Genomic DNA, 22266 nt, shown 5'->3' with positions numbered 1-22266 from the left:
GAGATAACTTGAGATAAAAAAGATGGGTGTCTTATCATGGTCATTTCTAAACCTCTGGTATTACAAGTGTCTGTAATAATATGACCCTTGTTTTTCAAGGTCGCAAAACTGGGGCCGTTTTCCAAGGGTTGAGATCCTTGTGGTTCAGAACGAGCCTGATGTGCGAGAGCAGTGGTGGTCAGAAATTGGATAAAAGGGCAACCAATGTTTTGGCGAGAAGCTGAAATGGTACCCCAGAACACACCTTAAAAACACGCCTGTCATACATGAGTACCAGATGTAAATGTAATGAATGCTTAATGAGGACTCAGGAGTTGGTAAAGAGAGGCCGTAATTCTTGAGGCTTTGGATTAGCTGCTGAAATGTTATATCGCCCCAGTGAGGAGTGCGTGAGAATTCTGGATCTGAGCCCTCCTGACCATGTCCTGTGTTGCTGTATGTGATCCAGGCTGGTGGCTCAGGTGCCACTTGCATAATCAATTAAAGGGAGAGATTGAAAGCAGAGACTTGGCAGCAGTTGTTTTCTGCCCACTCATGTGCTTGGGACGCCCCAGAGACCCGCCCCCCCCCCCCCCAACCCCCCCTCTCAAAAGCCCCATGTCATTAACATTAATGAGATGAAAACGGAGATGGGGCATTAAGTCATTGTTAGCTTAGCTTATGTTTTCATCTCATCTATATTCTAATCTCGGTCCAGATGGTTTTCTGGCGCTGTTCTGCTTGATGGTGTGACTGATTAGTTTGTCTTCAAGGCTGATGAGACAAAACGGGTTTAAGGAATCTGCCCATACTGTAGCTGTCTCCCCTCATTATTTAGTTCACACACTAAATCTTTTTGTGTGCCGTTGTTTGTGCTGTTTGTAAGTTGTTTGAAAGCTCATGTCTAAACATGGGAGAATCCATCAGGAGCAGGTGATGTTTCTGTTTCTGCTCCTTAGTGTTTCTGTTTCAGACATACAGTAATAATTATTGTGGACTTACTGCTTCTTTTTTGCATGTTGAATTACAGCTATCAAATTCTGCAGTAACAATGTTGTCAATATAAAACCATTGTCCTTTGCTTAAAATGTTTATTAAACCAGCCATGTATGCTTTTCCAACACTTCTTGAATTGCATATTTGCTGGAACATTTTACAATCTGAATATGTAATAACTGTTAACTTAGTGACTGAAAAAGACAGTTGAAGTTAAAAGGTAGCCTCACACATGATTAAACTACAGAATACAGTGTAGAATAAAAGATCTACTGTGAAAATTTTAACCCAGATATGTATTATTTCTTTCCACAGATAAGGTTAGAATTTCACAGATTAAAACACAACCCTTTCATTCACAGTGCTGGTTTCTTTACCAAATTTTAAACCCTCATTCTATCATGACAATGGGGAATTACACTTGCAGAGTGATCAAGAGATAAATGAATTAATTTACAATCGTGGAATTTCACTCAAGAAGTACTTTTATTCTGACCAAATTTTAGATCCATGTTGTGGATTCCCGATGTGTGGTCCTCTGGTTTCCTATAGTAGTGGCTCAAGTCATGAGGTAGTGTGCATATGTGACTATATTTCTGAGTCTGTTCCAGGATTAAGAAGCAGTGCAGGACAGGTTTGGCTCAGTCACTGCAGCTTCACAGTTCATTTGCATTCAGAGAGGAGGTGGAAAACACACACTCCCTATAGTTGGGCAGCATGCCTGTCTTGCTTGATTAAATCACGAGGAGACCAAATCCTCTGAGAAGTTCTGTAACTCATAAGCAGAGTCAAACTGAACACAGCATAAGTGCATTACAAGTTCAACCAGACTGTGCTCTTCGGTATTAATATAGGGTACTGTTGTGTGGGCAGTGGAAAAGAAGCATGATGTATCATGACAGGTACTTTTTTATAGCCTCAAGGAGCAGAGCCCTGTTGCTCTGTGTAGATGCCGCGGAAATAAAGTTGATTGTGAAATGGTGTCTGTAGGGTTAAAAGGTGAACTCGGGTGTTTGGTGGAAGCCTTAAAACTGTGCAGAATTCCCACAGCGCTGGGATATAAATGTTATTGGTCTCCATGCAATCAAAGGAATCAATCATCGCTTCAAATGGCCTGGCTGGGGTGAGTCAGAGCACTGTGCTGTTTCAACCCAGAAGACGACGTGACTCAGGTGCCTCTATTCCTTTCTCTTCCAGGGTCAGCCCAAGATTTTGACCTAGCAGACGCCTTGGATGACAAGCCTACGAAGCCACGTACGTTCTGTGTTTTTTCATCTCTTTGCCAATCGCAATCATAGAACAACTTTTATGCAGGAAAAAAAAAAGCTAAACACCTTTTGAAGTACACAGGTTATAACTGACATTGCAGTGGAGAGCGAAAATTCACTGGAGACCTTTTTTGTCGAGCAGAAGAGGAGTTCGTTGAATACTCGGTCGAGGAGAAGAAGCAGTCAAGATACTAGTTCTGACCAGAAGAGTTACGGCTGGCTCCTTAAAAGCTTACTTAAGGAAGTCTTAAAAAGCAAAACTTAAGTTATATTTGATAGTCATTGGTTAAGCACATTTCACAGTGACTGATCATAAAAATGTAAATGTGACTGAACTGGTATAGTGCTTCTGAGAGCACGTGTGGTTGTGTTTAAGCACTAGAACGATTCCTAAAATTGTTAGAATTAGCTATTTTCTGTCTGCAAGCTCCTAGTTTAGCTACACGTAATCATACAGTTTGTGCTCTTATGCCCATTGTGTACGGAGAAAGAATTTAACCCTTCAATATCATACTTATTTGTTCAATTCTGTTTTACAGCGACAGTCAAGCCAAACCCTAAGGTGCCTGGAGGTTCTTCTGGTGAGTAGGGATATGAGAATGCTCTTTTTTGACAGGTCTCACAAGTGCTGTAGCCACAAATCGCCGCCTAATCAGTTCAGATGACTTCATCCCATTGCATAGTGTTGTTGCTTGGGATGCATTGGTCTGATAAGCCCTGCAGTACACAGATATTTCCCACACTTCAGCAGGGCTGTCCAATAAATATTTCCTGCAGCCACAATGTTGCAGTGTTGGCATCTTTTTAATTGAGCAGCTTTGGGACTGAAAGGGAAAATATGAAAAAAAAATGTCGGCTTCAGAAATACAAGAACTCCCTGATTTAATATTTCTTATCATACCGCAGGCAACAGATGTGCTTGAAGCTGGTAGTTTTCAAAGGCACAGTAGATTTGCTAAAATATTCAGGTTCTGCCAATGGAAATATAATTTTCTGTACTTTTCTGTCAAGCCCTGTACATGTCTTCTTATTTCAGATAATTTGTGGATGTGCTGCCCTTTTAAGTTTTTTATCCAGACTGGAAACAATTCTGTTTCATTATCTTGGATGAAATAAAAGGACAAGTTAAAACCTGTTTTGGATTTGGAAAAATGGATCCTGTGAGCCTATCGAATGCCTGCCACCTCTGGCGGATAATGTGGGAATTTCTGTATGTTCATATGTCAATGAGAATGTGTGTGCCTGCACACCATGACTAATTCAGTCAGGAGGATTCCTCATTTTGTGTTCAATGTAACAATAGTGTATGCAACTAAGGTGTCTTCTGCTTGTCATTTCCTGTTTGATGTTGGTGTCAAGACTTTGATTTCGACTTCGACTTCCCTGCTAAAAAGACCACAACAAAGGCTCCGAAAGTGACCACCACCACCACCAAAGCACCCCCGAAGCCCAAACCAAAGCAAGGTAAATACTCCTTCCCATTGCATCTTGGGTAATGAGCGGTCTTTTGAAATATGACATGGCTGGAGCTCACTGGGTAAAGAAAGATAGATATTTTAACTAGAAATTCAGTAACAGAAGTAAACAAAACAGTTTGTCATTTAAGAAACCTTTCAAAACACTCCTACTGCTGAATCTGTTGCTGTAATTGTTATGCGTCGTTGCTGACACAAAGGCTGTTCTAACTTGGGGGGAAAACGTGTCTATTGTGTGGGTGGGAAGGGATGGGTTTCTGAATCAGATTTTCTCCTTGAACTGTGCCAGAACCTGAAGATTGGGCAGAAGGAACAAGCACCCACCTAACCTAGGTTAGCTGAATTTGGATGAAAAGGATCAGGAATCCGCACTAGTAGAACAGGCATTGAGCAATTCAGGCTGGGTACCCTACACAAATTGAAAAACAAATTCTTGAATTAACTTTGCAATGTAACAGTAGAAGTTGACCATGTGAGTCAGAGCTGCGAGATTTGGGGTGGGGATCTTCTCCCCGTCCTAAGGATGTTGAACATCTTACTTTTTAATAGACATCCAAAAAGCCTTTTCCAAATTGGGCAATTGATTTAAGCCGCAGCCAGTTTGGAGCCAATTCAAATCCGAACACATACTTTGTATCGTCAACACTGCAGAGCACTTCCCTGGAGCCTTCTTTCTGTCTGCTGTGGGGCGTGTGCCGGTAAGAGGTGTCCGCAATCCTTGTGCTGTGAGTCCTGAGGGGTATTGTGAGTTGGATGAGTGAAAGGTTGGATGAGATTGTGGCACAACAAGCCCAGGAAATTCCCCTTCCTGTCTAGAGCCTGCCCAGGTTCAGTGCTTTGCTGGCGCTCGGGAGAAGTCTGGTTACCGTTAGCCACTGACAGCCTGCATTGAAACTGAAAGCAATTGGACTTCTTGTCTGAACCTGATCTCTGTACAAGCATTCCCTGGGAGTTCCCTTATGCCATTATCTTGCACAGCCCTGAAATCCATCCAGGATTTGTATAGCAGTACTACTTAATGACTCTGGAATCACAACTCCATAAATTCACAGAAGAACCTTAAAAGACCCTAAGAGATGATCTACAGAAAGCTCTTTGCATGGAGTTAAAGTAAACATCTTGATTTACTGTTTATTGTTAATACATTTACAGGGACTTGTAGGGAGAGGTACAGTAAGCAGCTCATTTCATTGCATTGTGTTCCAGCTAATCCTTAACTGTTTAACGTAACCTGCAGTTGCAGCAGAGCCAGTTTTCTGATTAAGAGCCTATCGAGTAAAGTAGAATCTGCTCCTCAATAGAGTGGATGTACCAGGGTTATCTATGATGTGGACGTTATGACAGAAGTCCCCAGATTTAAGCTCCCATTTATATGAACTTTACATGTGTGCAGTTAAACTTGTCAAAAGACCTCTTTCTGATACCTCACTGAATTTTAAATGTAGTTCACGCTATGTTGCTAACAGATCTGAATCGGAAAGGGTACGGTGACCCCATTGTGCGTCCAGGTCTGAGACCAGGCCCCCACACTGCCACCAAACAACCCCGAACCCCCAGACCACCATCTAAGGGGAAGGCTGGTCTGTACTTGTCACTTTACTCAGTGTCGTGTTGCTGGAATGCGTGCATGTAAGATCCCTGCCTCTTTTTAAAGTACTTCATTTACATGGTGCTGTATCTCAAACATGTTTATTATTTGTGCTTTAAACTTAAGATTTTTCCTCTTTTCCCTTTGGTTTTGTGCACTTCATACTCTTTTACCTAATGCTTGATGCAAGGTATCTGTTTTATCTGTTTTTTTGCCAGTAGTTTTTATTTTTTATTGTCTTTTCCAATTCAAATACAAAAAGCCTTCCTGAGTTTATTGAGATATTTCATTGTTTATACATATTATGGATTGTCGGTCACTGTTGGGTGTTTTTTCATCCTGTATCATTAGTTTCTCTGCCTGTAACTGGGATCTCAGACCTGGGATTCATGGCTTTTACTCCTCTCAAGGCCTTCCCTTCTTAACTGTTGGTGTTAATTATTTGATGAGCAGAACAAAAGTAATTCTTCTGTCCAGCTTGCAAAGCGTTTTATCACTGCTCTGGCTTTAAAGACTTAGAGAACATAGAAATTATTTGCAGTAGTTTCACCTTCATTAGTCAAAATATAAAGAACTCAAAAGAATAGACTCGGTCACAAGCAGTGTGTGGCTGGTGTGGAGAAGACAAGGTGGACTTCCACCTTTCTCTAAGACAATATTGAGATTCCAACCCTGTTAAAGCCAGGAGAAATGGTTGAATATGCTCTTCATGTTCTCACGTTTTGATCTGCATCTTCACTGTAGCTGGAGGATGAGACTCTCAGTAGTTTAGTGACCTTGAAGACTATAGGTGATGTGGTCTGACCCATATTTCTCTATGGCCATTCCCAGTTTGGTCTGTGAGAGTTGGGGATAGATAAAGGTCATTGAGTCTGGAAAGGAGAGTGGAAAACCAGGCTGTCCTTGATGGAATCAGTTTAACACCCCTGTTTTATGCCATTCCATTTTCCTGTAGACATCTTTTCAAGGAGTATTTTCCTGAAACATTCAGAATCACTGGTAATGATTATTTGGACAGCTAAAAACCTGTTTTTACAAAAGGCATGCATAGCAGGTATTTTCCTCCTGTTAGTTGTGCTTCTTATTTTGATCATGTAGTTGTAAGCGACATCTGGAACAGCTCTGTAATAATGAAATCTTTTGGAACCCCAAACGCCCTGAGTGTGCATCAGTGCAGGGACCTGGCCTCTGCTATTTCAGCTTTCCTGGAGGAAATGCTTCTAGCCTGTGTCTTGGATACAGTCCACTGTGGCCCACATAAGAATGACAAAGGACGAATCCAGAGCATGATGGATTCAGTGTTTCTGTTTGGTGCAGACGTTCTACGGAGTGGAAATCAGCCATCAGATGCTGCTGTTGGTGGGCGGCTTCATGTTTGATTTAATCCAGATCCTCTGATCTGGTTTTATTTCTCAAGTCACCTCTTGTATAAAGATCCCACTGGATGGGCCAGGATCCTTAAGGGTTCTGTGTTGTTGTCCCAGAAATGGTGAAAACTGCTGTCCACAGTGCATCAGCCCATGTTTTTCATCTCATCCCTGGTGTTCCTAACACACTGTAAAACAAAAACAAAAATTTTCCATTGCAGCTTCTGATGATCTCAACCTCGCTGATGCCTTGGATGAGAACAATGATATCGGCGGGAAAGACCAGAACAAAAATGGAGGTAGGTTTTGTGTAACCTTGCTTGAATCAGCTGAAATACATTCATTCCCAGGCAGTGGCTGTGCCACAGAACTTGGATGTGGAAATGCATTATGTGCATACTAAGCTTGAGGGAAGTTCCATCCTTGTCCAGGGGCAGTGATCCAGGATTTAAACCCACGATCTTCCAGCGCACAATGCAGAGGTCTAACCTCTACCGCCATGCTGCTGCCTAAGAGACTCTTCTGTGTTATTTGCATATTTTTAAAGTAATCCAGAGCAATGAATGGTCATCAGTCATTTGACAACTGTTGGTTTTTTTTAATGACACATTTGGAATCGCCAGACCCTTCCTGTAACCCTCCGGCTTTGGATCCAGTAGTTCCTCTCCTCTCCAGCCTCGACCGATCCGCTGTGGCAGAGTGAGTGTGCTCTGCAGGGGTGACTCGGCTCCTGCCGAAGGAAAGTTTTTACGCAGGTTAGGTGTGGTCAAGCAGAGTCCCTTTATTCATGCGCATGGGGAGGATATAATCATGCAGATCTGAGAGCAGCCTCTCATACAGATCTGTGAGTAACCTCTCCAACGAGATGATAAATGCAATGAGTTTTAAACAGCAAATTCACACAGGAAAGCTCATTCTAAGTTTTTCATTATAGTAGTTGTTTTTCTCTCTACAAATATTTCTTTGTAATTGACCTCATTCTTCTTAAGAAGCAGTTCTACCTTGCATATAGACAAAAGGAAGTATATAAATAAAAAGTGTGAAATAAGCTAGACATTCTACAGTTTGTAATATCAATGTCAAAAAGTCAAATAATATGCTTACAATTGTTCTTTCATATTGTTGCTGGGTAAAAAGCATTTTTCAAAGCCAACTAGTCACTATCTTATACACTTTAAAAAAGGTTAATGCTAAAATTCTTCCTCACATTGAAGCATAATGAAGTGGTCTTATTTTCCGCTGTTGTCTTTAACCTGCGGAGTTCCATACAGAATGAATCTGTCTCAGTTCTTGCCTGTAGCAGGAGCAGAGAGCAAATGTGTTTCTACGCTTTTCCACAGTTTTTTTTTTAGTTTCTTGCCTGAAGAGTATGTTTGCAACCAAAAACAAAAGCTGGTTACAATTTTATTTTTAAAGTTGAAGTGATTCATCATTTTGTTTTGTTGAATACAGGAAAGAGCTGGAGAATGTCTGTCAAGATCCCAAAATGACAGGTTAAACAAAACCTGCCAATATCCTGACAAACCCTCATCTTGTTGAGGGACTGAGGGGGTATCTGTCTGCCCACTGATATCTGTGATCACTAAGAAACTCTGTGTCAGGGAAAATTTTCAAAGAAAATTTGTGCCATGGTCATCTGTTAGGAATAGTAGATAAATATCTTTGAAAAAAGTGCTTTGCCGGGAATTTGGCCTGAATGTGTGGGTTTTAGCTGGCTCCTTACAGAATGATACTGTTGTTTTAATGTCCTTAGTGAGTCACAGGACATTCTCTCTCTGTTGCTCTTCATGGCTAGTGGCTGTCAGGACTGATAAGGTCACCTTGATGCCTGGAGGGGAGAATCTGAGAACTGAAAAAGAAGCAGGTGACAGTCCTGACTCACGGTTTGGATTTGGACGTAAAGCTCGAACGACGATTCTCCATTACTTCTGAAAAACGCAGAGAATTTAAACACCATAGAAATATTTAACAGGGCCATCAAACATCAAAGCTGATGATCAGTGGTTTTTAGAGCTTGTTCACGGGAAAGGATCAATTTGAATATTTAAACTAGAAACTGAAGGGCCAAAGTTCTCAATGCTCTGTGGGCTTATCTGACTAATTAAGTAAGGGCTGTTGGGAGAGGAGACTGGCTGAATGTCTCAGGTTACACATCGCCACCTGCTGGAAAGCAGTGATGTCTTCTCCAACCTACAGATGAGGAAAGCAGGAAAAACAATCCTCTCGATAAGACAGTATCCTGCTCAATGTGTGTGTGTATGTCTATTAGTACATTACTCGTCAGACTTCTGTCTGGACCCTTCACGTCCTGAGTTCTTGGTGGGTTATTCACATTCCAATTGTTCTGCTTATTCACCAGGAAGAAAAAGAAGAAGATAAAAGAAGTTAATTCAGAATGTGAGGGATGTGTTTTATAAGCAGAGCCTCCTATTATATCAAACAATGGACTCCATAGAAACAATGTTGTGTACATTTTTATATTCATCTGTATTTTGAGGCTTTTAATAGACAGCTAATCACTGATTTGCCAGCTGGCTCACACTTGCCCTGCTAGGAAGATTTTATTCAGTTAATAACAAAACTGCACAAAACTGCACACTGGCTGGGTGTGAGATGTAGTAATTATTTTATCCTTCAGCGGGGACTGTGGCCTAGTGAAATATCTCCCAATTGAATCCATGGTACTGTGAACAAACCCTTTTCTGCAACAGTCCACTCTCCATGTTGGGCAGCAGTAAAACTTTGGAGGTTGTTGGTTTCCCAGTTGATCTGTGCTTGGATAGTAAAAGAGCACTCCAGGCTGACAGAAATACCACTGTTCTGTGGAACGTGACAACCATGTTGTCTACCTGTCAGATAAAGGAGTAATTCCTGGCTCCCGAGGTGATGACGGCCCTACTGGAGGAGACAAGAAGGGTAAGGTGTCGGCCTGACCTTCCCTGCTAATGGTGGCACTTTTTCCTCAACTTCCTGTCTCTCCTGACCCCTGACCTCTGACCCTGCTCAGTGAGGTCAGAGTGCAGGCTGCTTCACACAACTAACCAATAACAAGAATCTTCAGCTGGGCCATAGGACAAATGGTTAGACTTCTCCTTAAATCAAGAAAAAATGCTAAATTCAGAGATTAGGTGCTGGTATGGGGTGATAATGCATGCTGTGTATTTTTGTTGTGGGTTTTGGATTTCTTTCTGCTGAAAGTCAAAATCTTCCTGATCTTATTACTGCTTGCAGTTTACATCGGTCTCTTTAGTTTCTGTAATGTTTTCTAGCTGGTTAAGATGTTTAAAAACGGACTTTTCAGAGATATTGAACAGTGGGATTACTCTTTTTTTGTAATTCTCTTAAATTGTCACAGGGTGGCAAACACACCTTCCATAGAGGTTAATAGAAACAGGTTTCTTTTTCATTGTAGTCTAAATAAATGTAATCAAAGATATGGTTCAACTGCTACACCTCACAGAATTAGGTCTTGCAGAAAGTATATCTGAAGATGGGTGTCCTGGCCCCTTATTTCTAATTTGGAAAAATCATTCCAGTTGACATACTTTTAGTGCTGATCCAAAAGACTGAAGATCAGTACTGCTTGTTTGTATTTGTTGAGATGCAAAAATGGGTATAATAGTTGAAATACATCCTTGAAGATGGTATTATGGGTTCTGATAGAACAGCATGGTGATTTCAGCTAATACTGGTAATATTCACTGCTACGATCTGTCCCAAATCTTTTGCTTCATGGGTGTCTTCTCCTTTTCGAATGCCTGCAGCAATTGTGCACACTGCTTCTTCTTCTTCTTCTTCTTCGCACATGTTTAATCCATCTTATTAAGTTTATTATTATTATTATTATTATTATTATTATTATAATAAATGTTTGAAGAGTAAGCTAGACACACACAGGTGGTCGTGACATGGAAACATACAGGCCCGCTATATCAGAAACATACCATTTTCTATAAACTAAGGGCATTAAGCACAGTTATTGTTACAGTTATCATTATCGCCATTCATTGCTGACGTAGTAATAGCATCGAACACTAGGCTTGTCCCTGGAGCTGGGTGTCAGTCACTATGTGCGCAGAGCTCTGGCAGGTGTATCATCCAGGTAGATGCTGCACATTGGTGGTATTGGAGAGGATCCCCCTTACCTGTAAAGTGCTTTGAGTGGAGTGTACAGAAAAGCGCTATATAAGTGTAAGCAATTATTATTATCCTTCTGGCTGATGCGCTTGCCCCTCTTGCATGTGCCCTGTGTGCCTGGGAGGGTACCAGAGCAGAATGCTTGTGCGATCCAGCTGGGCTCCTGTCCCCTCCTGACACTTTCTGTGCCTGCAGGTGGGACGTTCACAGATGAAGACCTGGAGGACATTTCCAAGGGTGGTGGCTACTCCCCAGATAAAAAACCAGGTAGCCGTCTTTCAATTCTTTAGGAGGTGTGTGCTTGTCTTCGGTAGATGTCTCTGTAGTCCGTGTGTGCTGTTATTGTAATGTTTTCCACCACTCAGGCAAGGCTCTGTTCAGTCACATAGAGCAACTGACTTTTTCCACATCTAGCATATGAATGATGGTGGCCTTTCTCCTTGCTCTCTGATCATTTCAGATGCACAGAATTTAACAAACACTCGCCTTTTAAAGTTTAGGCTTTTGTTTAACCCAACTGTGGTTCCTGTTTAAAGCCAGCATGCAGACATTAGTGGGTGAGGTTATCAGTTCGGTATAATATATTATAAGAACTGTTTTAATTTTTATTGTACTATCACTGCTGCAGCCTTGCATTACCACATTTTGTCTAATTAATGAAAGCAAATCTTAGCCTTTCTCTGGAGTTCTGTTACCATAGTGCCAAAGGTAATGACTCTTCAAAGTAGTGCTTATTTTTTTAAATATATTTTTTTTTATTATACAGGGGGTGATGGTAAAAAATGATTAACTGATTTTAAAAAAAATATATATTGTAATTAGCCTATGATTTCAATGAATTGATCAGATCCTGTCATTTTAATGTCCCTCAAGATTATGTGAGCTGATGGCAGTTCCAACAAACGTGCTGAACCGTGTGTGATGCTCATTCTTAGCGTTAGCATAGTTATTAAGAACAGCAATAGACACGTGCTCTTCCTATGTTTCACTATCAGCGAATGGCTCTTGACTCTTTCCTAATGTCACAGTACATCTGAACAAAATGCACACCACTTTTTTTCTGTAGATTTCAAAAATAATTTTCTTTCTTTCTTTCATAGACCGTGGTAGAGGATCAGCCTCATCTGATGATACCAACTACGGTAGGTGTGAGTGCAATCTTCAAGTGCAGACATCACCGAGGGGTTTATGAAATCAGGTGACCAGGAAAAGGTCTGGTTATCCGGAGATTACAGGCTGATGTCTCAGCTTTACAGCAGTTGGTGAGCTCCTTAGAAAATGTCTAGGCTTTCATACAATTTGTGAATCTTTATGAATTTGTGAACCACGCATTCATCAGAACTTTCCACAGTGTAGATTTACCACTCAGAAGGGCGGTAGTTGTAATCCCCTCTGCGGGAATCGCATAATCCGATACTCTTAATCATTCCAGCTGCTTTTTGTCCGCAGACAGCACGGCCGAGACCGGAACCATCGCAGGTATCGCCAGTGCCCTTGCTATGGCGCTGATCGGAGCCGTCTCCAGCTACATCTCCTACCAGCAGAAGAAGTTTTGCTTCAGCATACAAGGTAACGGCAAGGCGTTCCTACATTTCGGGAATGATGGAGACTCAGAATTGCTTTTAACAGAAATGGGCTCAGAAATGCTGCAAATATCTTCCTCAGGTTTTGAAAGGAGTGACCTGCACTGCAGCAGTTGATACGGCTTAGGTCAGTCATTCACAAGCATCTTTCAGCTCCACTTTGATTTCATCAGCTTTCATTACCTGGCAGCTCTCCTGTCCTCTGGGGAACTGATTTTTCAACTCCTTAAGTGGCTGCATTTGTCCGTTTTTAGATTTCGGTAGATTTCTTTTCTTTGGTGGGGAAATAAGGAGCTTTTTTCGGTATGAAATATCATTTCTCTGACTTGGTTTAAGAAGGTGCTGTTAATCTCTTTTTTGTTTCTCTTTTGTGTTGTAAGTTTGAAGCGGGATGTGTGTGCTGGGGGTTATGGGAAACATTGAGTACTTGCCCAAATGAGCAACATTGGCTGAATAGCGTCCTTTCATTTGAGATCTGTGTGTCAGGTTCTTCGGAGTATTTGAAAATAATAGATTTTATCAGTATTTTTCGGGATGTTGAGTACTAGTGTGTAGTCTCCTTATAATCTGCCTCCAGCCTGTGTGTGATGATTTATATCCACAATTCTTCTGCTCCTGCCTCTTTGAAATTTTAGTTCTAGAGGTGATTTAACCAGATGTTGAGCTCTGGTCAAGGGTGTGGGAAAGTGGATAAGAAGCATGCTTATCTGTTGCAGTGAAACTTCGTTTTAATTCAGGCATCCTGCTGTGGTGTTAGGTATTGACTTTGGGGTCTGGTGTGCCTGCTATGGGCAGTTGTTTCTGGTTCCAAGCTGGTGGAGTAAGACTTCTGCTCTCGGGGGTTCCTCTGTCACACTCTGGATGCACGGTTAAGGAGACCGGACCTGGATGTTTGGGTATTAACCTCGAGTGCTTTTCTTTTACTGCAGAGGGTCTAAATGCCGAGTATGTGAAAGGAGACACGTTGGAAGCTGTCGTAGCTCAGGAGCCTCAAGGTAAAGTCTCTCGTTTGGATTCTTTTTCATGGAGTGACCATACGAACAAGTGTCTTCAAGGCCACAAGGATTGTATCGGCAATAAAGTCAGATCACGCTTGGTGACTGTAGCCAGCAGTAATGGGAATTTCCCAGAATTCCCGAGAATATGGCAGAGCAACAGACAGTCTTATCGGGTGGGTTTGAAGTTGCTCTGCTGGGCTCCCTCGGGCTCGCAGAGTTATCGCTGAGATAGAAGTGAATCATCGCTGTGCATTTTTCTGACTTGTAATATTTGTTGCCCTTATCCCTTCTGTGCTGGGTGTAAGCATTGGCCTTGAGTTGATTACTGTACAGTGATGGCAAAATTAGATACATTTATTTTAATAATAATTTTAATCATAATTTTCTAACTATCTGGCAATCCCAGATGTTAGGGCCGAGCAAATAAATTGCTAGAGGAAAATACCTGGTTTTAAAAATGGACGTCTTTTATCAAAGAGAATATTGAGTTTAGTGGAGACTTTGTGGTTGGCTCCTACACCTATCTCCCAGGGTTATGACTTCTTGTCTCATTTTTTTTCAGTCCAGCAGACCCTCCTCCAGTCTCCTTCCTCAGAGCCGCCCGCTCAGGACTCCAACAAGGTCTAGCTGTGGCCAGGAAGGGCTCTTCCAGGACACTTCCTCTGAGAACGTAGTTTGAAAAGCCGTCTACTCCCTTGGTTGTACTTGTGGTGTCAGCTCCTTAATGTCACTCTACACAGCTTTTAATTAGGTGGAAGACAGACCCAAAAGCCTGTTACGGTCTAACGCTTTCCAAAGAAAGGACTGAAGGGGTCACCTCGAGATCCGGGACATTCTGAAGAATTCTATTCTTGGTTAATTATTCTTTCAGGTTGGACACGACGCTTCCTTGCAGAAGACGTTAAGGTGTGTGCCTCAGACCTTTGCTCTCCCCTTTTCCAATTTCTACCAGTGAAAGTGAAGTGAAGACCCTGCAAGGCCTCAGTTTGTTTTCCAGGGGGACACGATGCCTGAGGCAAGCTTGATGAGAACAGCTATTTGTTGATATAAGGAACACTTGAAAGTTGATTTATTTTCAACAGCAGATTTCTCTTTCCCACTCACAATTAACACCTCGAGGAAAGACCCATGACCCCATCCTGGACCCTCTTGACTTAAAGCCGTTTAGACATGTCCAGTTATGGCAGTCTCCACACAGACAAGTCAGTCTGAGTGACCTTTTAGATTGGAAGACCTTTTATTTCATTTTTGTCTCATAGCGAAGGTTGTTTGGATGAACAGAAATATGTGGAGAGACGTTGAAAATGCAGCAAATGCTATTGGATCCAGAACACATTTGTTGTGTTTTTAATTCCTCTCAGCACACATAATAAGGAATTTCAGTCTTAACTTCCTCAATTTAGCTCTCTGTATTTCTTCGGATACCGTCTCCTCTTTATCTGAATGATTTTCTTTAATCTGATTTGAGGTATCTGTAGGGGTTACTGTTGAAAGAAAGCAAAGCCTTTAGTGAGTGCAGCTGTATGTGCTTTGTAATTTAATTGAAATACCTGTAACACTGCACATTTTTTGCATTAGTGCCTCATGATAGTACTGAAAACTGCCTTTTCAAAAACCCACAACTTGAACTGGAAAGACTGCTTTGTTCCAAAACATGGCCAGTAGAATCTGGTTCTAGTGTGCAAATTGACGCAAATGAACTGTGAAGGAGAATTTTGACTGTCGAGAGATCTGGGGTGCCACAATAAATGGATTTAGGAGATACTCCTAACCTTTTTACTAGCACATTACTGTATATTATTTACACTGGCATTTTGACTGTATGAAACTATGACCATTTTTGGTCATTTGGTACTCCTGCTTCCGTCAATTATTTTATGTTTCTTTTAGTGTATTAATGACCTTCTGTCTTCCTCCTAATTCGGCACATCAGTGCAAGTGCTTTTCAAGGGTGGCTTCCTGTACTTCAGTGCTCCCTGGGGGAACAGGGGCACTTTGGGATCCATGGGACTTTTAGCACTATACCCAAAACAAAATGTAGGGCTGTCAGAGGAGTTGAGTTGATTCTCATAGCTAAACGGAAGTTTATTCAAAGCAGTTCATCCAGTCCCATATTTTGTGCATAAAGGCATAGTGCATTTCCCAAATACTACATCTTGACTTGGGCAGTGATTTTCTAAAAACTTTTCTGCTTCTTACAGTGTCCAAGTCACTAGCCTTCAGCTCTACAACTTTGTCAAAGTGCTTTTTTTTCCTCACACTAACTTTTTTCTATGTAGGACCGTGATTTAATGTACTGTAACTGTTGTAGGGTAAATTACTGTTTCTAGATCGCGTTGTTGGGTGCTGAATTGTAATGTAGTTTTAGCGCTAATGGATTATCTTGTTTGTCCTAGTATATTGGTTAATTAATATTGTGGAGTCCTATGTATTTGAAGTATCTCCCCTGACTGCAGTACAATCCTGCCTACCAAGCTTTTATACAAACAGGTTAATTGCTGTTGTGCTGCAGATGGGAGATGTTGTTTGTGGATAATCAGGGCTGTGCACCTTCTTACTGCATGGCCTGGATAGGTTCCTCAGCAGGCTCTGTAGATTGAAGATTGTCAGTGTACTGAATCTGTGGAATGTATTGTTTTATTCTTTGAAATTTCTGATTATGGCACTGAAGCCATTTCCTTTTCAGTGAGTGGAAGAAAGACAGTGCAGTGTCAGTTTTTACCTTGCGCGATTTGTCTCCCCCCACCCCCCACGAGGTGAATCGCCAAGTAGCAGCGTCTTCACATCTCTCTGTTAAAACTGGATTTAAACAAGCAGGTTTATTTGAAGTTTGAAGTATTTCAAACTTGAGAAATGAAAAATGGCTTTTTCAAACCCCCCACTACCTCTAAGACAATTCAACAATGTTATGTTACTAGACTATTGATCCTTGTCACAGATCACCAGAGCCTTCTCCACTGCTCCATACACAGACCTGTCTACATGGCCGTGTGTATGTGGGGTACTTGCTATTGTAACGTCCAGTTTAACTGCTCCAAAACAGCAGTTGGAACATTTTCCTATCAATGTGAAGTCGCATGGCCTAAAGCCAATTACCACTAAGCAAAGTCCCCACTGTGTGAGGTGGTGCTTGTCTTGAAACATGATTTAGGGTCACAAAATCTTAAATCTCAACAGACCCCGGTTGGGAGTATTTAACACCACACTCCGTTTCACACTGCCGATTTTTCTTGCACCGCTATCCACGTGGTGAATATGCATTGGCCATCCATGACCCTTGACCCTTCTGAGGAGTCAGGAAGTGATCTCGCCCATCAGCGGCATGGCAACACGTCAGGAAGTTCTTTCCTGTCAACAATAAGAAGCAGAATTCCAGATATGGTCCCTGGCCCTTGGGCTCTGGATTTCAGTGGGGTTTTCGAGTAATGAACAAATGGCAGAAGCGTTTAACTGAAGGTTTATCAGCTTTCTCTGCTGATAATTCAAAGAGACCTAGACAAATTGCTGGATTCAAGATCTTGAGGGCAGGAGGTGGGAGCCCTCGTCTTCACTTCTTGTATCCCTGGTACTTGACACAGTCTCTCTGTGGAAGTCCTCTTTGTTTCTTTGACTGTTTAAATGTTAAGCAGTCTCCTTTATGCTCGTCTGTCCTGTTGAATATGCTTGCTTAACAGCTTGCCTTCTGGTTCTTGAGCTGTCAGGCTTTAAAACCTGTCACAGTTCAGCCCCTAGTTATTTATAACAAAAGGGCTGTTATTCCTAGGCATGCTTTCAGATGTACATTTTCTATTAATAAGCTCTGAGTTTTTATACGATCAATTCAACACTGTGAGATGTAGGTTATAAAAGAAGGGTTAGAAATATAACCCACAGAGCTTTTTCAATCCTAGAGGGCTGAAGAACTTGTTTTCTTTATCGATTAATTTTAAATAGCACCTCTCATTGGATATACATGAGGTTGCAAGATTGAATAGAAGCAAAAGCACTTTCAAACCTGAAAAGTGAGAGTGAGGTCAGATGAGCCTGAATGTATCTTAATAATAATTCCATACATTTACATAGTGCTTTTCCAGACACTCCACTCAAAACTCTTTACAGGTAATGGGGACTCCCCTTCTCCACTACCAATGTGTAGCACCTACCTGGATGATGTGATGGCAGCAATAGTGCGCCAGTACGCTCACCACACATCAGCTATCAGAGGGAAAGAGAACAGACTGTTGAAGCCAATTAATAGATGGGGATTATTAGGAGGCCATCATTGGTAAAGGCCAATGGGAAATTTGGCCAGGACGCCAGGGTAACAGCCCTACTTTTTTCGAGAAACGCCCTGGAATTTTTAAAGACCACAGAGAGTCAGGAACTCAGTTTTCCGTCGCTTCTGTAGGACAGAGGCTTTTTAGAGTACAGTGTCCCCATCACTATACTGGGGCACTAGGATCCACATAAACCACAGGGTGGGCGCCCCCTACTGGTTCCACTTACACCTCTTCCAGCAGCAACCTTAGTTTTTCCGAGGAGGTCTCCCAACCAGGTACTGATACCTGCTTAGCTTCAGTGGGTTGTCAGTTCTGAGTTGCAGGGTGATATGGCTTCTGACAAATGCTGGCTTTGTATTTAGGTCTCAAATACAAGGCCAGTAGAACAGTGTTTGTTCATTTAAACCAGGGGTGTCCAAACCTGGTCCTGGGGGTCCTTTGTGTCTGTGAGGTATTTATACGTCTTTTTAAACCAGCACCTGAGGCTGAGTGGGCCCTTCAGGCCCTGGGATGGGCAGTTCTGACCCACACCTGCAGACCTGTGTGAACAGAATACAGCAAAAACTGGTTGCAAGATGAGAAGCTGTTCTGATCATCTGTGCTGCCGAGTTTCTTCATAGAAACTCTCTCTATCCATCTTCTCCTGGGGGATATTTATCGACTGCAGCAGCATGATTCAGCATGTTTGTTTTTGTGTCGGAGGCTCGGGAGAAATTGAAATGCAGTCACCAGTGATTACCGCAAAGCAAGCTAAAGTGACTTTAGACGGCTCACGCATTGTCGTTCAGTGCCTCTGCTTGTACTGCATGCCTACCCTTGTGTGGGAGTGACAAAGGCTGCTGAATGACAGCTCAGCTAATGAGTGGCACTGTTGCCCCTTGTACAAACAGAGAAGTGTAAGCAGTCAATGTGTGCACCTTTTGGAATTAAAGGAATTGCAGCGCACTCCGTACCTCAGGAATTACTGACCAGTGGGAAAGTGTTGTGGAGGTGGAGAATGTCAGACTGGCAATTAGCATGGTCCCTCAGACGCAGCTGTTGGAATAATATTAAGAGGAGTGATTCCCTGGACCGGAGTGGCGAAACAGAGCCCAAAATTAAAATGAACCCACCTGCTGCTCACTGTTGACAGTTTTCTACAATCGTGCTGCAGAGTGATAAAACATACTAGACCTCAGCTGATCTGAGAGCAGGGATTTAGCTCTCCAAGTGCTTGAATTTTCTGTTGCAAGTTGAATACGAAGGGATGCATCATATCTTGACTTTCACTGCAACCTGTGTGGCCTGCTCTCTTTAATTCAGTATCTCCAGTGGATGTGGGTGATTAGTTGATAAAGGACAAGAAGTTGAAAATGGGAACATAAATGCACATGAAACTGCGTGTTAATTTATGTATTATCTGAACTAAATCAGGAAATCCTGCCACCTAATTATCTTATTCTAGAAGGTACTATAAAATTTTATTATGTCATTAAAGTTAATTCTACAGATGTTGGCTCTTTTAATGCGCTATTTTGAGATGTTCTGTCAGCTAGAACCTGCAACACTGCGATGTGCTCTTGAGACTGCAGGTCCCAATGATGTGTTTCTTGTGGGAACAGTTGAGACTTGTGGGTTTTGAGAAGTGCGTGAGGTGGTTTATTTTTCATTCTCCCCTCACACCCTGGAGCGTGTCCTGTCTCCCGATCTACCAGTCAGACTGGGAGAAATGTGCTTCTCTTGAAATTAAAAAAAAAAACGTTATTAAGCTGTGGAGAATGTTCTCTTTCTCTGCTGCTTTTTCTGACGGCTCGACTAGTGCCTGAACGGAGTGTGGGAGACTCACAGATCCATACTGCCCCCTGGTGCTCTGACCTGTAGCTGCAGCTCTTTTCTTGTGGGGTAGGGAGGCTGCTTGGTTTGCGGAGGGAAGCTCTTTTCCCGTCCTGTGGGAGACTTCCAATTGAGCAAACAATCTTGGAAGATTTGGTTTGTCCAGTTTGTTATAATTCGCAACACATGTAGCACACAGAGGCAGGGTGGCACTGTGATTATCATTATGGTTTCAATTCCAGAGCTGGGGTGCTATCTGCATGCAGTTGAATGTTCTTCTCATGTTCACATGGGTTTCTTTTGGGTATTTCGGTTTCCTCCCACAGTCCAACAACATACTGGAGGTTAATTGGCTTCTGGGACTATTGGCCCTGCTGTGATAGACTGGCGTTCCTTCCAGGGTGTATCCCACCTTGCACCCATTGCTTGCTGGAATAGATTCCGGTTCCTCTACAACCCTGTATTTGTTGAAGAGGTTAGATAATAATTAATGGATGCCGCCTGCAGTTGATCAATTTAATAAATTGCATTGTAGTCTTATTTTAATAAACAGGTTGTTTAGATCTGATTGTCTTATTTCAGATTTGGCATTAATTCTTAAGAAGGGAAGATTACAGTGTAGCTAGATTTAAATGTTGTTAAAAAGATTTTTTGAGATCAGTGTCTTACACTGATGCCATTTGGTATAGTAGGTTACAGTTCTGCATAGCTGGGTTTCTGCACTGTGCCTCCATTCTTTCAAAAGAACACAGTTTGCAAATGAGAGGAAACCATTTGGCTCATCTAACCTGTTTGGTAGTTAGTAGTTAATTAATTCAATTATTTTATCCATCAGTATCTTCAAAGACGTCAGGGTACTGGCTTCAACAGCATGGCTGGGTAACTTGTTCCATACTCCTACTATCTTTTGGAAAAAGAAGTGCCTTCTGTTCTCGCTTATAAATGCACTTCTGTGTGGTTTCCAGCTGTGTCCTGGTGTGTGTTTCTAATTCTACTTTGTGCTACAGTAAAGAGGCTCAGTTTTTTTTTTCTATTGCTGAATCAAAAATTGAAGTTTCATTGCAACAATTACATTGTTAAAAAAGTTACAGTAGAGGGGCTGCCCTCTCAGCATCTGGGGTGGGCTCTGTGATCCCAGGCCCTGGAAGTTGTCCATGTGGCCAGGATTCCCCGAAAAGGGGCATGCAGTTGGCTCTGCACTGCACAGGGCAGGGCTGTCATTGGTCAGCTAGACTTCCCTTGACAACAAGGGAAAGAGATTCCTGTTGATGTCCCCAAGGAATGGCGGTGCTAACTCTTCTGTACCTTGCTGTAGAGCTTGTAGTGGCGGGGTTGGGAGGAGTCTGTCCAGGGAGTATCAGAGGTGTTAAAACAGGTATTCTTCTGTGAGCAGAGACCTAAAGATACAATTGGCAATTCCAAATTGAGTGGCCAGATATTTAACAAATAATTTAATCTAAAAACAGACGTGTATCTTACGTGTTTTCACCTGACAGTGAGCTTTAGAAGTGTATGTAACAATAGCATGCAATCGCTATTATCTCACAATTATCAGGGGTGGCTGCGATTTCACAGATGAATGCTTGCTAGCACTTCCGAACCATTAGGTTTACAAGGAACACTTGTTGACATCATAACTTTACTGATTGGCTGTACTCTTTCTACTGCTTTGAATGTTGTTTTAATGATGCATTCGTGTTCAAAAGTGTTGGGGAAATGCTGTGGATACAATAAACCTAATAAAAAAGACATCTGTACTGTTGTTGATCATTGCCTACAAATACTCAGGGTAAAATTACATATCAAAGCACTACGACATACCCTCACCTCAAACAGTCCAGTCTGCTGTTGACATTCACTAAATAATTGTTTGAATTAAAATGTAATTTTTCCAGAAATCTAAAAATGTAAAATTTAAGCAAAGGGATTTGTCTATTTAAAGGCCTTAGTAATATTAGAGGGGTGCAGAGTCTGTCTGGAAAGTTGGAAAGAGGGAAGAGAACTTGATGAGAAGAACTGAAATGAGGATGTTGAGATGGATTCTACAGATTTCAATGAAGGATAAGATCAGAAATGAAGAAATCCGTAGACGATGTAGGGTGGTGGATGTGGCTGAGGAGAGGCGAGGTTACGGTGGTATGGACATATCATGAGGAGGGATGTTGAGGAAGTAACAAAGAGGGTAATGGAATTTGAGGTGGAAGGTAACAGAGGAAGAGGCAGGAGATGGATAGATTGTGTGAGAAAAGATATGGAGGTATGTGAAGTGAGTGAGGAAGATGTGCTCGACAGAGACAAGTGGAGAAGAGCAACCAAAGCAGCTGACACCAGGACAGTCTGGGACTAAGGCTGTGAAGAAGAAGAAGAAGAAGAAGAAGAAGAGTCTGTCTGAAACTTTCTCTTTGCTGACGTGTAAAGTGAAATATATTTCACCAATTTTTCACCGACCAGTTTTTAGAATTGTGTTATTTTCAGTTGTAGTGGTATTCAATGTATTTTGTACAATAATAAAATCAGGTAATGCACACAGATAACCTGAAGCCAAAGTGAGGTGTGGAACAGGACAGAGAGGAAAGAGGAGATGTCCTGTGTACTGTAAGTCTAAATTCCAAAAATGAAGAATACGTAAATTAACACAAGAACCCCATTCCAAATTCTAAGCATTTGTGTACACAACAGCAAGCAGACCTCTGCAAAAGAGCCCGTTTCAGAGGCATTACAATTGAAGATCTTTGTTCTGGTTCCCAAGAATGTTTAGCAAGAATGTAGTGTGTTCTGTATGAAAGAAATAGCAGGACATACTA

General features: G+C 41.9%; 1 protein-coding gene across 4 annotated transcripts in view; it reads left to right on the top strand.

Moving 5' to 3' along the window:
- The window catches only part of cd99l2 (CD99 molecule-like 2), a 28096-nt gene extending 6885 nt beyond the window's left edge, over nt 1-21211 (top strand). The window contains exons 2-12 of one of the 4 annotated variants that reach the window (XM_015351448.2): nt 2173-2229; nt 2783-2824; nt 3603-3707; nt 5185-5298; nt 6895-6972; nt 9530-9589; nt 11006-11077; nt 11911-11952; nt 12260-12379; nt 13323-13388; nt 13954-21211. In XM_015351448.2, coding sequence (XP_015206934.2) covers nt 2173-2229; nt 2783-2824; nt 3603-3707; nt 5185-5298; nt 6895-6972; nt 9530-9589; nt 11006-11077; nt 11911-11952; nt 12260-12379; nt 13323-13388; nt 13954-14018 — 821 coding nt within the window. In that variant the 3' untranslated portion in view covers nt 14019-21211. The remainder of the gene's footprint in view (nt 1-2172; nt 2230-2782; nt 2825-3602; nt 3708-5184; nt 5299-6894; nt 6973-9529; nt 9590-11005; nt 11078-11910; nt 11953-12259; nt 12380-13322; nt 13389-13953) is intronic. The other 3 variants (XM_015351450.2, XM_015351449.2, XM_069193464.1) reach the window with 3 other exon arrangements.
- Nucleotides 21212-22266: the final 1055 nt, after the last annotated feature.

Source organism: Lepisosteus oculatus, chromosome 8 (assembly GCF_040954835.1).
Source record: "Lepisosteus oculatus isolate fLepOcu1 chromosome 8, fLepOcu1.hap2, whole genome shotgun sequence".
NCBI lineage: Eukaryota > Metazoa > Chordata > Actinopteri > Semionotiformes > Lepisosteidae > Lepisosteus > Lepisosteus oculatus.
This window is presented reverse-complemented; position numbering and strand designations above follow the sequence as displayed.